Source organism: Trichoplax adhaerens, genomic scaffold, assembly GCF_000150275.1.
Source record: "Trichoplax adhaerens TRIADscaffold_5 genomic scaffold, whole genome shotgun sequence".
In the NCBI taxonomy this organism is placed as follows: Eukaryota; Metazoa; Placozoa; class Uniplacotomia; order Trichoplacea; family Trichoplacidae; genus Trichoplax; species Trichoplax adhaerens.
In genome coordinates, this window is record NW_002060947.1 from 5,570,339 (window position 1) to 5,585,432 (window position 15,094).

At 34.3% G+C, this 15,094-nt stretch overlaps 1 protein-coding gene across 1 annotated transcript; it reads right to left on the reverse strand.

Moving 5' to 3' along the window:
* Nucleotides 1–8,972: 8,972 nt before the first annotated feature.
* TRIADDRAFT_25898 (uncharacterized protein) lies at nt 8,973–14,328 on the reverse strand (the record flags this gene model as incomplete). Its single annotated transcript, XM_002112947.1, has 24 exons — nt 8,973–9,119; nt 9,218–9,370; nt 9,456–9,533; nt 9,624–9,714; nt 9,844–10,064; nt 10,187–10,343; nt 10,419–10,505; nt 10,601–10,728; nt 10,794–10,878; nt 11,025–11,089; nt 11,196–11,297; nt 11,404–11,520; nt 11,618–11,764; nt 11,856–12,122; nt 12,203–12,361; nt 12,440–12,488; nt 12,573–12,592; nt 12,673–12,750; nt 12,849–12,925; nt 13,013–13,125; nt 13,215–13,289; nt 13,421–13,515; nt 13,623–13,685; nt 14,107–14,328. The coding sequence occupies 24 exons, from the start codon at nt 14,326–14,328 to the stop codon at nt 8,973–8,975; spliced, it is 2,796 nt and encodes a 931-aa protein (XP_002112983.1).
* Between the last annotated feature and the right edge of the window lie 766 nt (nt 14,329–15,094).

Here is a 15,094-nt window from a genome sequence, read left to right on the forward strand (position 1 = left end):
ATAGTCTAATGAGAGTATACTCGTATTGGCACGACTTGGAATTGCAGTTATTACAGAATGATATACAGAACAGTCGTTGCCGATATCGCCATGGTAGACAGATCAGACCGACAAAATGATTTTACTCTTGCGATTGATACAACAGAACAACATTGGATTGGCTAATCGATTGAATGCATGGTACGATGTACAGGTCGAGCTTTGATTGGAAAATTTGCATAACGTTTACAGCCATGGTAGAAAACAACATCAGCAGATGATTCATTTTTGAAGAGCTGGAGGGCAATACCGATCAATCTTTTTTATTCATGTGCTGATAATGCTATCTTTTAGATTGTAGACTGCATACAAAATGATGAATTTGCTATATATCATTGCTACTGCCAATTCATGTATAACATTGAGTGTTGGAGGGCACTAATAGAATAGAATAAGATAACATAAAACATAATAAGAGCTTACCAAAAGTTGGAGAGTCAATACAGTAGGCAAATCCTTCGATCAAGAAAGCGGCGGCACTTTGAGAAGCGATAGAGGGTCGAATCTGGTCTTTCTTCTTTTGTGGCCTTTCTTTGACTGGATGTAGAAAATTAGCCAATCATATTGTATTTATTTAATGGCATTGTTTACTATTGCACAGCAGTGATAATAGGTTGTACAGTACAATGCACAGTACAAATTACTGTACTGTAATACTGTAATAATTTTTATCTTTACAGTACCGTACAGTACCGTACAGTATTCTGAAACATCCAATAAACGGTTGAAGCAGAAAAGTATAGGCAGACGTAGACTTTACCAGGGACTTTATGACGACTATTTTTAGTCTTCGATATTAGTCTTAGAAGTCCCTGACTGTACAGTACAGTACAGTGACTATGTACAGTATGTATCATGGACACTGTACAAAATTACAGTACTGTATGGCTAATCATAAAATTTGAATTTTATTTTATTTATTTATTTTAACCTATCACCTATCCACGAGTACTGTACATACTCTGCTATACTGTACTATACTGTACTGTACAGTACAGTATGTACAGTGTACAATATAACACTATTTAATTTAATTTAAAATAGAATTTCTTGAAGTGTTTAATCATAAATTGTCCCACAATGCTTGAGTACACGAAGTACTGTACAGTACTGAGTACACATGTTACACTGTGCATTCGTACCTAATAGCTACAGTACGTACTGTACTGTACTCTTCATTTTCCATACTGCAACTGTAAATCGACTGTACTGGACGTGCTCAATTAGCCTTTGCATCTACAGTGTGCACGAAATATGTATTCCCAAACTTAGCTCAAGCTGTCCAATGGGTTCTAATAGTCTTGTACTCATTATTTGTAACATCTCTAAGATTTGGCGAAACGCTGATATTAAGGCAAGCGGATCATATTGGATATATAAGCAGACTACAGTAGTCCTTGACCATGTTCTTCCTTGACTGACGTGTCGAAAACAGATGTCGTCAGAAGTCAAACAAAATGGTTTGTCGTTTGTACTATAGTATCTAGTACTGTTTGCGTTGTACTGTACTGTACAGTCGTGTGTAAAAAGTGTGTCAAAATTTTCCATTTTGAAATACAGTACATGTACACTGTACAGTACAGTATGCCGAACTACAAATTACAGGTTCTCTGGCGTGGCGAGTTTGTAGCATAGAGTTGAGTTGGTGTTTTTTCTACAACTCTATGGCTTGTACAGACTGTACAAGTTGAGTTAGTGTTTTTTCTTCAACTCTATGGTTTGTACAGACTGTACAGTACATTAGCCCTGATCATTTAAGTGTATAAAGTAATTTATGCAAAATGATCAGGGCTACAGTACTGTACAAGTTGAGGTAGTGTTTTTTTTCTAGAACTCTATGGTTTGTACAGACTGTACAGGTTGAGTTAGTGTTTTTTCTTCAACTCTATGGTTTGTACAGACTGTACAAAAGCCCAGATCATTTAAATGTACAGTATAAAGTAATTTATGCAAAATGAGTCCAAGTTGAGTTAAAGTTTTTTTCTTCAACTCTACGATTTGTACACACTATACTGTACAGTACAGTACAGTACAACTTGGCTTAGTGTTTTTTTCTTCAAGTCTATGGTTTGTACAGACTGTACAAGTTGAGTTAGTGTTCTTTTCTAGATTTCTATGGTTTGTACAGACTGTACAAGTGGAGTTAGTGTTTTTTTTCTTGAACTCTACAGTATGGTTTGTACAGACTGTACAAGTTGAGTTAGTGTACTTTTCTAGAACTCTATGGTTTGTACAGACTGTACAATAGGCCTGATCATTTTGCATCGATTTTTTTATACACTTCGTTTAGGCTGTCCTACTGATACATTAGACATGTATTGACATATCTAGAAAAAAAAAAAATAAAGAAATCGTCCAATCTCACGCGGCGCAAATCAAATTTGTGTCCTACATCATCCCCGTGCGAGAAATTATTTTATACTGTACAAGTTGAGTTAGTGTTTTTTTTCTTCAACTCTATGGTTTGTACAGACTGTACAAGTTGAGTTAGTGTTCTTTTCTAGAACTCTATGGTTTGTACAGACTGTACAAGTTGAACTCTATAGTTCACACAAAGTATACAGTGTACGGTCGAGTGGACAGTACTGGACAAAGTGTGCAAAAATTGTTGCATATGCCAACTCCAAATGACAGGTTCTCGAGTTGAGTTCGTGTTTTTTTTTCTTGAACTCTATGGTTTGTACAGAGTGTACAGAGGACAGTAGAATAAACACTTTGACACTTGATTTTTGCGATGTCTAAATGTCACGGTTTATACATATCAATAAGAATTTTTCTTAACCCTAGTTATGTCTCTGATTTGAATAAAAGTAATATCATTCTAAAGCTCTACAGTCACTGAGGTGAAATTTATAATTATTGAATAGATATCATAATTGATTATCTTGTTATAGCGATAATTGTAATTTTTCTTAACCCTAGTTTTATCTTCGATTTCAATGAAACTCACATCATTAAAAAGTTCTGTTTGCACTGATTCAGAATATATATATATATATATATTTTTATGTACATTAGGGTTAGGGTTAACATGCAGGATCTAACCCTAACATACTTCATATATACAGTGTATGACTATTGACTACAGTAGCTAAGGCTTCCGAATATCCCAATACAGATCAGTACTGACGACAGAGTAAATGAGTGTTTTAGCAAACCACCTTACTCCACTGTAGCATCGATTAGTATCGATTGATCAAGTTGAGAAATACGCATAATACGATGAGAGTTACCAATTAGAAACCAATCATGATCATGAAGAAGTTTGATGGACTGTTAAGCGCTGCTAATAACAACGATACTAACAGTAAATAGATCCGGCATGGACGTTGGAGATTTTCGATCTACTGTAATAACACGAAAGTTATGCATGAAGCAAAAATCGTTTTGCAAATGCTCTATTACTTCTATTGCAGTAGTCGATTGGCATTGACGACTGTATACTGCATATATTTTTTATCATCCATTTAATGCCATTTTTCTCAGTCTCCATTTAGTTATTAATGATATTATTGAATCCATTAATAAAGGGTACTAAGTTGGAATGCAAGAGCTAAGGCCTTGAAGATGTGTGGACATGGGTTATGATAACAATCTAGGTCATTACTTAATCCAAATTTGGACCTGTTACATCATCAATGTAAAGCCCGGCCTTGACACGTACAATTGCCATCCATTCATTTTTCCTAATTCAATCCTGCAGATTGAAATAACAACCTCAAGACGTCATGTGAACCATGGCATGATACTAGACACAATCACTGTACTATTAACCCAAAGTGAACTGGGATAACGACAGCTAGGTGGATCGACAACAATCGCTTGCAGTAAACTTCCACTCTATCGTCGCTTCGATAAATTGGATGCATTCATTACAACGCCCAATCCGCAATGGTTACAAATAGCGTATGCATGCCTGTTTATCAATTAAATTGCTTAATAAAAATGATAATAAGCATGCGAGATGTTTCAATGAAGTTCGCAAGGGTAATGCATGCCAGTTAAATTGATGCATGATGGTGACCTCATTCTGACTGAAATTCATTGATTGATCCCAGCAAAATTCCTTGCTAATGAATTACTTATTAAACTACTGCATATTTTCCATCTTATTTAGCCAGTCAAGGCGGACTGAACCTTTCTCTTTAACTAAATGAACCCTAGGCTAAATAACCTATTTATCAATTCTAGTACACTGGTAGACTCTGGCGTTATCGGAGGTAGACAAGGATAATTACAGTAATAATTATAGATATAGAATACGCTATCAGTGATAACAGTAGTATTTATTGTTGAGGTTACCACCATGTCAATCTGAATTAGAAGAGTAAGGAAGAGATTTCGCCATTATTATTCATTCATCGCAATGAATGACAGCGTAACCTTGTAGTTATTCCTTGTTGCCCAATTTGTAAAAGAAAAAAGAAAATTTTATTCTTTTGTAAGTCAAAGTTAGACTTATACTAATTATATTTTTACTTTCTCTTATAGAATGCCAACTATTGTTTAATGATGTAAATAAATTGTATTCGCCATTGTCCCGTCCCTATTTGAATACTGAATACATAGTGCTATACAACAAATTAAAATTAAATTCGATGCATATTTCATGTATGCGGTAAGCATCCATAACTACATTTGTCTATTCATGAGAATTGTCTCATTCAAGTCGCTAGTCTACACCTATTGTCAGCAATGAGCTTCATAATATTAATGCTGTACAGTATACTGAACAACAGCGTGATAACTTTTTATTCTTTTACAAGGTGTAGAAATTACAGTAGCAGTGTCTGGATATCTACATCCTATTAAATGGAGATAGTAAAATGAATGTTATAGCATGAATAAAAACCGCACGATAGCGTTTCTCTTCTTCTTACGGAAGCTGTAGATATTACAGTAAAGGTGTCTGGATACATCGATCATCTATGAATAGCATACGCAGGAAAAAGTACTTTGTAATTCTGCGCTAAAGATCAATATTAGTAGTCTTGTAATACAGGTATTCGGCTTATCCTTGACAATAATAATTTATTTATCAAGAATGAATCTTCAACCACGACATTATCAATCTTCCTTATCAGAATCCTTCCAATATTTACAGAAGCGATAAATCGATTTGCAATAAAATGATAATGGAAAGATTTCGATACATAATCAGTGCTAGGTGGATCATTGTTTAACTATGTCGTTCATCAGGTTGCCAATATTGTATTGTTTTCTTGGTAATGACTGAAATTCTTCAACTTGTTCATTATAACTAGTCTAACCAACCACCCATCGATGTAATCAGCAAAACAGCAGTCTTAATTTACTGCAGAATGTAGATTCTGATTCATCTTCATCAACAACAATAAACAATTTTATTTATGTTGCAACGCCAAGAAGAAACTCTGTATCTTCAGTATGCCAACTTGGACAACATCAGTTTCCGTACAATTCTATTCTAATGTAGATAAGATGAAAGATAATTTCATAAAGATTAAAATCATCTCATCGAGGCAAGATTACTTACTCTATAGTACAATACGATCGTGTATAAATACAACCTTGTCCTGTTCTGTATAAATAGATGACGATTTTCTTCCTGATGTTTTAAATTTCTTGTTTACCATTGCGTTGCATTGTTTAGATGAAAGAACCCTTACGTGGATTTCAACAATAGAAAGAGCCAATAAACTGATGTATAGGAGTATTATTAAGTTACATTAATTAAGTTAAGCTTCAATTCAACTCAATAAATAGCATAGCTGGGCTATTGTACGCGTACTTATAAGCTTGCGACCTTTGAAAAAGATTTCACTTGCCAATAAGAGAAAATCAGAAAATGTCGGATCCAAAGAAGTTAGGTGGTAGTACAGGTTAGCCAAATACTAATTCTAGTATCGTACTTTTCATGGCTTAAAATGAATGAACTAGATAAGAAGAAAAGATAGTCGCTCTACTTTCTTCAATTTTTGTGATTGGAAAATAAGTAAATTGAAGTTTTCACTGTTTCAATTTTATTGATGTCGCTCATCTTATGAATTTTACGGGGATTGCCGATAGTGTTGATTTGTGGCTTTGCGGAAGATTTTTTTTTTAGTGAATCTATTTATTGACAATCTTCGCTAACTTGAAATACCTCATAACACATTTTATGGGTACTTCTATTCCTATAGGTAAAGGAGACCTCAGTGAAGTTGCAGAGTTTGATAAAAGCAAACTGAAAAAAGTAACGCCCCAGGAAAAGAATACACTGCCTACGAAGCAAAGTAAGTTGACTAGTAGTCCATTCTCCACTCCCAAACATAGATTAAACTTCGTACGGATATTGCTCTCGTATTCGATCCATTAATTAAGATAGTCCATAGCCAATCACAATCGATGGACATCATTGATTTTTTTTATTTTGAGATATTACACCATCACGTAGACTTTACTCCAATTTAATTAAATCAACACTAATTAGTTGGATACACCTAAAGCTAGTTTTTTTTCTTTTCTGTGAAAAATAAATGAATAAAAAAACTATTATTTAATAGTTGACCACATTGTACATAAAAGTAACATCACGATAAGAATTAAGAATTATTGGATGCCATCAGCTTACCTTGAGTTGTAACTGTACAGTGGAACACTAATCTACATGTAAAAGTATTTTCTCCTTCGTTATTGATATAACTAAGCCAACTTGATTGCAAAATGCTATCGCAAGACTATTCCTTAAATTATATAAAAAAAATTTTACTTTCGGGAGTCTAGTAAAATGAGACAATAAATCATCTCGTATTTCAAATTGCAACTAATCGTACGGATAGTCGAGTGGAATGTCATAGCTGCTTGTTTTTATCTAGTGATAATAAAATTGTTGATAGACTAATAGAATTTTATGATAACATTGAGACCTAACTTGCCTTGAATATAATTATTAAGCCATTGAACAGGAAAAACAAGGATAGTGCTTCAATATCAGAAAGCCAAGTGGTACCTTTTGTTTGGAATATTGGTTTTCTATTTAATTCGTTCCATTTGGTAGTTTAATTGGTTATAGCTATTTCCTGTCTTTGGTTTTTGGCATTGTATTAGTACTAATTATGTATGGTTATTTCACATGTTATGCATCATATTCAATTGGTACTTTAATAACGTAACCTAGTACATATATTACACGTAACCAAAAAAAAAACCCTTGCAAGGTTGTATTCGTAGATAACTTTCTTGATTATTGTGTAATCATCCTATCTACGCGTATTATCTGATTCCTTCCCTTCATGAAAAATGGATAGCAACAGCTAGAATATTAATCAATTAATTATAAATTGTTTAAGATATTAGCTGAGCATTCTTTTAATAAAGTCCTGCATTAATTTATATAACAAAATGTTGAAATATGTTTATCTGCGTTGTTGTACTGATACGTGGAAGATAAGATTGGTATGATTTTTGTATTTTCATTTCAGCATGGAATAGCACGTACTCGTATTATATCCCCGATGCATACACGACTAATAAGAAATAAGTTATGCAGTGTTTCGTAGCTTAAAATTAATCAACTTTAAGGAAAATTAAAAGTTACAAATTATCTAAAATGCCCACCTCCGGATTGACGGTTAATAATAAGCTAGTTTGTGAGATCCTGTATGGAAAATCGAAAAGTACGTTCATGAAAGAGTAAGAAAAATTTGCGATCGAATGAACCACTGAACAGCTACAACATCTGCATCGAAGCTCCCTGATATCACGCATATTGTGCTTTAAATAAAGAAAATCCTTTGGGAAATAAAAACTTCTCATTAACATATTTAATACGCCCTAGGGAAGCCAGTTTTTTTCTTTCAAACTTTCAACATAGGGTACAGTCACGACGACTGCTGTGATCAATTCAAGTTATATTATTTTCAATACCTATATAATTCAAATTGCAGACAATTACACATTTGGAAATTACTGTTAGTCGCACTTTGGGATTTCTACTAACTGCACCTTAATTGGAATAAGCCATAATTGCCTAGACGTGTAGATAATAGACTTCTGCATGAAGTCGAATCAACCAATTCTTCTACGCTAGCACAAAACAGCGTCGACCAAGCGTACGTAGTAAATTGTGTGAGCGCATCACATATCACTGCTAATAACTCATTATTATCTTTGCTATTCATTGCATTTTTATATTAATGAATTGTTAAAACGTTGTTCATCTCAATTGTACGAGTAAATCGTAAATCACAAAACACATGGATTATACTAGATATATAACGTATTGCATGGTCACTGGCTCATCGTTATCTAGCCTTAGTACTGCATTTTATAGTCCCTGTAGATGGCAATGTTATGCATTATCGTATGGTACAATATTTATACTTCAATTTAAATAAGACTAATAACAGATAATCTACATGTTTCAATAAAGTTCGCGGTTTATTCTAGTATAAAGATTATCCGACCCTGATAAATTTTACTGACGATAGATCAAGCGATAATAATTATACTATTAGACAAAATTATCAAGAATCTAAAACAACAGATATTAACACATATCAGTGGCAATAGAGCTTGATACGTAAGTGTAGCCATGGTAGTTTCGTTAAATCATTATGAAGGTGAATAAGATTTTAAAGATATTTTTTCTATATAATCAAGAAAAAATAAATATTACAGTAATCGATATCATGTATCGGTGATAACAAGATATAAAACTATTAAAATCGTTTGATACGTTTTACTGGCGGTCCGGATGAATTTGCCAAGGACAACAGACAGCCTGTAATCTAATATAATATATAGTAGGTTCGATTATGCAATTAAAAGATACCATTATTAAATTAAGTGACTGGAGGGCTACAACTAGATAAGTATCATGTTCAGTAAACAAGGAAGTAAATAAAGCCCTTCAATAAAATACAGATACTTATCCCATAAGATTTAGAAAAAAAAACATGATCTATTCGACGTCAAACTGAAAAAGAACATACTTGAGGCTCTAGTAACTGTAATCGAATTTTCGATCCTTGAATTTCATTATGCTCGACAGCAATTTCCACTAGTACTCGATCGAAGACTTGTAAAGTGATGTCCTGGTACGTTAGGCTCAAATTTTGCTAAAATATTTTGAAAATGTTTTCGATAATAAATTAATGGTAGGCCTCAAAACAAACAGAAATTACTAGTATGATCACTTTAACTTGATTACAGGTACCTCATCATGTATAAAAGGCAATTCTGATCCATCAGCTGATCTAAGAAAGATCGTATTTTCGATTCCATACTTTGGAATTAACACTTGAATAGCATTTTTACGTACGAATAATATATATCCTTCTTCTTTCGTGACGCGATTTCGGAAAAATAGCTTCATGACGAAAGCAACACAAGAAATGCCTAAAACAAACTGAAAAATTTCAAATCTAATTCATGAAAAATAAGATCATAGTTACCTGGGCATAAAGTGATACTGATGATCGTTGAGCATATTGCGCCATTTTATGACGGAAATTTAAATGGTTGCAAAGTTCCTAAAGTGTTATTCGATATCTTAGTATGGTTCCAAAATACCTGCAACGGTATGTTTTCACAATTACAATGAAAAAATGTGATAGTACCACCTGCACTTTATCTTTCTTCATAAGATCAGGATACGTTTTATCCGCTCCTATTGAAATAGCTAATAACCGATGCACAATAATATCCGAATACCTAACAAGTAATTGTATAATTATTGTCAATTAATTAGAATGACAACTACTTATAAACACCTTATCGCCGATACCATAACATAAATGGTATAGTAAATAATTGCGTAATAATCTCTTAAAGAAATATCACCTTCTGATTGGCGACGTAAAATGAGTATATATTGGTGTAGCCAAACCATAATGACAATAATCTTGATAGGCTAAAGTTCCAGAGCAGAAATAAACTGCTTGCATCATACACCTAGTTACCAAAATTCTTAACAGCGTATTGAAATATGGATTATCTTGCAGGTCAGCTTGCGCTAAAGATGTTGACAGCATTTTGGCGGAATCAACTTGCAATTGGATATTCTGAGTTATAAATATTAAGTTCGAGAAAAGTTAAAGCACATCATTACATGTAAAAATCTTACAAGCAAGTAAAACAGTTCAAGTGTTAAAAATATATTCCCACGCATTGTGCTACCAGTTACCTTAACAGCTGCACTCTTTAATAAAATATCGAAGTTCGAAAGAGGAGGAGATGGATGTCTTCTAAGTAATGCACACTGAGGAAAAATTTCATAAATCCTTTCTGCAACCGTTATATTTGCTAGTAACATAAATTCTTCGACGAGAGAGTTGGTTTCTCTATAAGATACAGTATTATATTCTAATTAATATCGTGTAACTTGGATACAAACTATTGTAAACCAAAATAATTACCGTAATTCTTTCTTGACTAATTCTAGGGGATCATGAGTTTCACTATCGACCTGAAACCGAATTTCAGGTGAAGCCAAAGACAGAGCCCTAATAGTAAAATTAGAGTAAAAGAAATTTAAATTAATTCAATTTTAGGAACATATCAATGGCAAGATGACAGATTTATCGATTCAGTACCATACCCTTGATCTAATCTTTTTTTATTTAACGCTTGAGCGAGTACATTCAGTGATCGAAGGCTGATTGCAATATCATCATTTCTTTGTTTATCATCAATAATCAGTTGTGCTTCAGCATAAGTAAACGCAGCCTATTTTGAAGCACACCATTACTAAATTACTGTTAATTAGGGTATTAACAAAACAGGCAACATACCTGAGATTTGATTATGCTTTTCGTAAATCTGGCTGCTATCACATCTGCATCTGGACTTAACTCCCAAATGCAAGAAAATGCAAACCTGTAATAAAGAGAAATTTATGTTATGCAAACTAGAAATTCACATATCATTTAGCTAACTAATATATAATTTAGGTTAAATGGAATTTTTAGTGAATTAATTAGATGCTGTGCATAACCGAAGTGGCCAAACGATATATGTGATACCTATCTACGTTCGATCGCAAAGAACACAAATTGGAACTTAAAAGTTCAGGGACCATATCAATTCGCTGTAAATTAAATGTTTTGAAAGCATATGTTAAAATTTATGAAATTCAACAAAAGCAAGCTGGTGTAGGAGTATCTTCAAGCTCTCATAATACTTTATATGATTACCTTTTCGGCTAAATAGACCGTCGTTCCTCTATTTGCAGCTTCTATATCTATAGCGGTGCCAGGCCTAATAAAATGGGAAACGTCTGCAATATGTACACCAACCTGAAGTAGGTATAACGTATATATTAGAAAGTACTTGAGAACTTTCAATAAGCACCTAATATAAGCCGGAAAAAGTAGAGAAAAATGAATGAACAGTCAATCTGACCTCATAATTTCCATTTTCTAGAGCTGTCAAATGTAGTGCGTCATCAATATCTGTACATCCTGGAGGATCAATACTACATATGGTTAAATGTCTTAAATCTTCTCTTTGCTTGGCATCCTGAGAAAGAAACTACGATTAGACGGCTAATAACAATCAATTCTGACAATATTATATTGCATAAGTCATAAACAAGTGCAAAGGCACGAAGACCTACATCATCAGTAATTTCCCAAGGTAACGTTGGTAGATCGTTAAGTACAGCTTGTGAAAACTGTTGATAGGGAACGTTATGTTCTATTAGTAGTACTTCACTTTCGGTTTCTTTATCTCCAATAGGGCCTAGCCTACGAACAAAGTGTCCCTATGTATTGAAATACCCCGTAGATAAAGTAATGAGTTTTAGAGTTATGTGTCAATGTAAAACAAGAACTGATTCTGATGGATCAAGTCACCTCGGGATATCTCCTCTTTCGTTGCCAAGCGTCAACACTGACTATAATTCTTTGACCAAGTAAATTACTCGATTGCCTCGTTAATATTCTAATCCGTGGAATTCTGCGGTCAGCAGCTCTAAACAAAAACCGTCTAGCGTTTGGATTTGGATTTGGTAACAAGATGCCACAGTATGGTCTCCAATTTCGCTTAATAATTCCTACAACTTTGCCAGATGGCAAAGCGTCAGCTATATAATTTTCGAGCTTTTCTTCACGAGCAGTATTCTAGAAATTAGTAATTAAAAATTACATCAATCACCAATTGTTGATACTAAATGCTTACAAGAAACGGCAGTTCATATAACCTCTAAGCCTGCGGTTTCAGCATTATCATTTTCATTATTTTCTACATCTCGACAGACTAGTCCAGATGGTTTCGTCCACTCTTGCTTCGGTAACATTTCAACGGCTACAACGTCGTCTTGAATTGCACGATTTATACTATCTAAATCTTTAATAAAAATCTTTAAAGAAAGTATCACAGTTAGATACTAATAATATCCATCATACTCTTATTTTTAATGTTATCAAGAACTGATTACATCTTGTTCTTCTCCATGTACTCTCACGAAACCTTCCTTATAGTTATCCCTATAGCAACACCAAGAACGGTAGTGTCATTAATGGCATGTACACTACAGCATAATTGCATTTTGTTTTGTCTATATTGCCTACCGGCTGCTTTGAAAAGTTCCCTAGATTTGATAGCATAAAGTAAATCTATATTAAAAGCTAGGAGAGAGCCTAGTCAATGAAAACGAGGTTTCATCTATACCTGTATCAGTCGTCCAGCTTTAATAGCACTTTGTATCTTCGAAAGCGGTAAATATTCAGCGAAAACAATTTGATTTTTCTTTGCTAGGCCATCCTATATTAAATGAATAGAACTTGTAAAACAAGAACATGACATGGAAAGATCCACAAATCCAACAGTTTAGGAATCAAGATGACCTCATCATCCTCAAAGTCTCCTGATAATTTATCCATAAGTTCAGGACTGTCCGTTAAAGCCATAACGTATTCGTACACTACATAGCAAGAGATATTTTATTGCCAGTTTATTCACCATGTATAAAGTATCTAGTATCAACTCTTGTTAGTATCTGTCTGCCTACTTGTATATGTAGTTAAATTATCTTGAACAGCTTTTTCTTTATTTTCAACGTCATTTGTGAGTAAAACTATGTCAGTTTGAAAGCAGTTATCTTGCATATGTTTTTGATACCATCTAAAGAATGGATTTTACATCAGGCAATCATTAGTACAACTTGATAGATCTGTTTTTACCCTCTTCCAGAGCTGGCGAGTATAACTTACTTTGCTGCAACTCGGATAGCTCTATCATTTCTATCATTGGGTGATTCATCTTTTCCTCTCTCAATGTATGTTTTCCTAATATTTTGGCATAACGAAAGAGAATAACTTTGCGTGAAAATCAATGTCAAACGCCACAGTTTCTTCATGATTCTTGCATTAACTAGATAGATTATAATGAGTATTATTATAAAGGCATCCAATTTTACTTATGATGTTCATTCGAGAAGACGTAGAATTTCTTTTCCGGATTTGCTATTGCATCGCGAATCCTTCTATAGGTACTTGCACTTAAATGTTTTACCTAGTATCGTAATACATGTTATCATTTTTTATTCTGAATATCCTACATATTTCAGACTGATGCCCAGATTACATCTGGAGTGACTTATTTATTAGAAAGGTACTAACCTCCTGCAAGACAGTTTGTAAGAAAATAGCATGTTTAATGCAATTTTCTTCCAGGATATCAATCTAGATAGGGATGATGTAATAAATAAGCCAGAAGAAGGTAGTCAGTTCTGTATTGGTGATTTATTGATAAATTATGCACGGTGGAAATAGAACGGTTTTATAGTACGAGCAAAGTGGATGAGTGGCAAATTACTGATATTGGCATCTTATTGTAATATTGTGCAACGGAACACTGATCTAAATGTAGCAAAGACAAGGAGAATCAACACCTATCCATACACATATTAATTATTCACATTAAAGTCCTGAGCAATATTGCAATGTGTTAACGAGTGTAGAAAACTCGATCCTATCTCGGCCTTCTACAGCATCCGCTCGTAGCTTTAGCAAGACCAGTGTTATCACTATCGTTACAAACGACACTAAAATGTTCATCATTCTCGACCTTGTCATTCCTATCCAGTTATCCATGATCCCTTACCTGCTTGCAGACTACATTGGTGTCTGGAATTATAAAATGACTCTTTGGGCATAAATTGGATTGAACATTAAGGCATTGAGGATCGAGCACGGCTTGAGTAGTATTACACGATGAGCATCCAATCACCCCACACCAGACATCATCTCGTAGGTAATGCTCTTGAACAACCTTGACTACACCTCCTTTACGAGTTTTTTTAACAAAAGTGCGACTCTTTAGCATTATTCTCCTGACTTGATTGATCCACTAAATCTTAATAAATCAAATCCAACTTGGAAAAGTTCTCATCGATGTTCTAGTGTCCATGCTACAAGATCGTCTCTCAGGCGGCTGCTCGATGCTGAGTCTAATATCGTGTTGGCTGAAAGAGCTCCGATTACCGGTGTAATGACTGGTCTGAGTCGATAACACGCGTTCAGCCTTATACTGCACTCTTCTATCGTGACCGGTAGATGGTTAACATGGTTTGGCTAGTCATGCGACTCCTTTCCGTAGGTTGATTGATTTTATCCCTTTCCTCCAGATTAACACTCTATCTATCTATCTATCCATGCAGTCTAGTAGATCATGTTGAAGTATCTCTATTCAACATTTGCTAATGATATTTTGGTATCGCTACTACTATTTAATAACCAACAAGCATTTCCGACCAAGTAGGACATATTCCATCAAAATGTCGCAGATGATGTTGCAACAGCCCTACTGGTTGCCTTAGAAGAGAGAGACATGGAGGAATCCATGACGATTGACTACTGTCGAGCTCTCTGTACCTTTAAGATAGACGTTAGCATGGAAATGAACACTCACTATTGGTAGGTTTACATTTCTAACCAAGTAGGACATATTCCATCAAAATATCACAGATGATGTTGCAACAGCCCTACTGGTTGCCTTAGAAGAGAGAGACATGGAGGAATCCATGACGATTGACTACTGTCGAGCTCTCTGTACGTTTAAGATAGACGTTAGCATGGAAATGAACACTCAC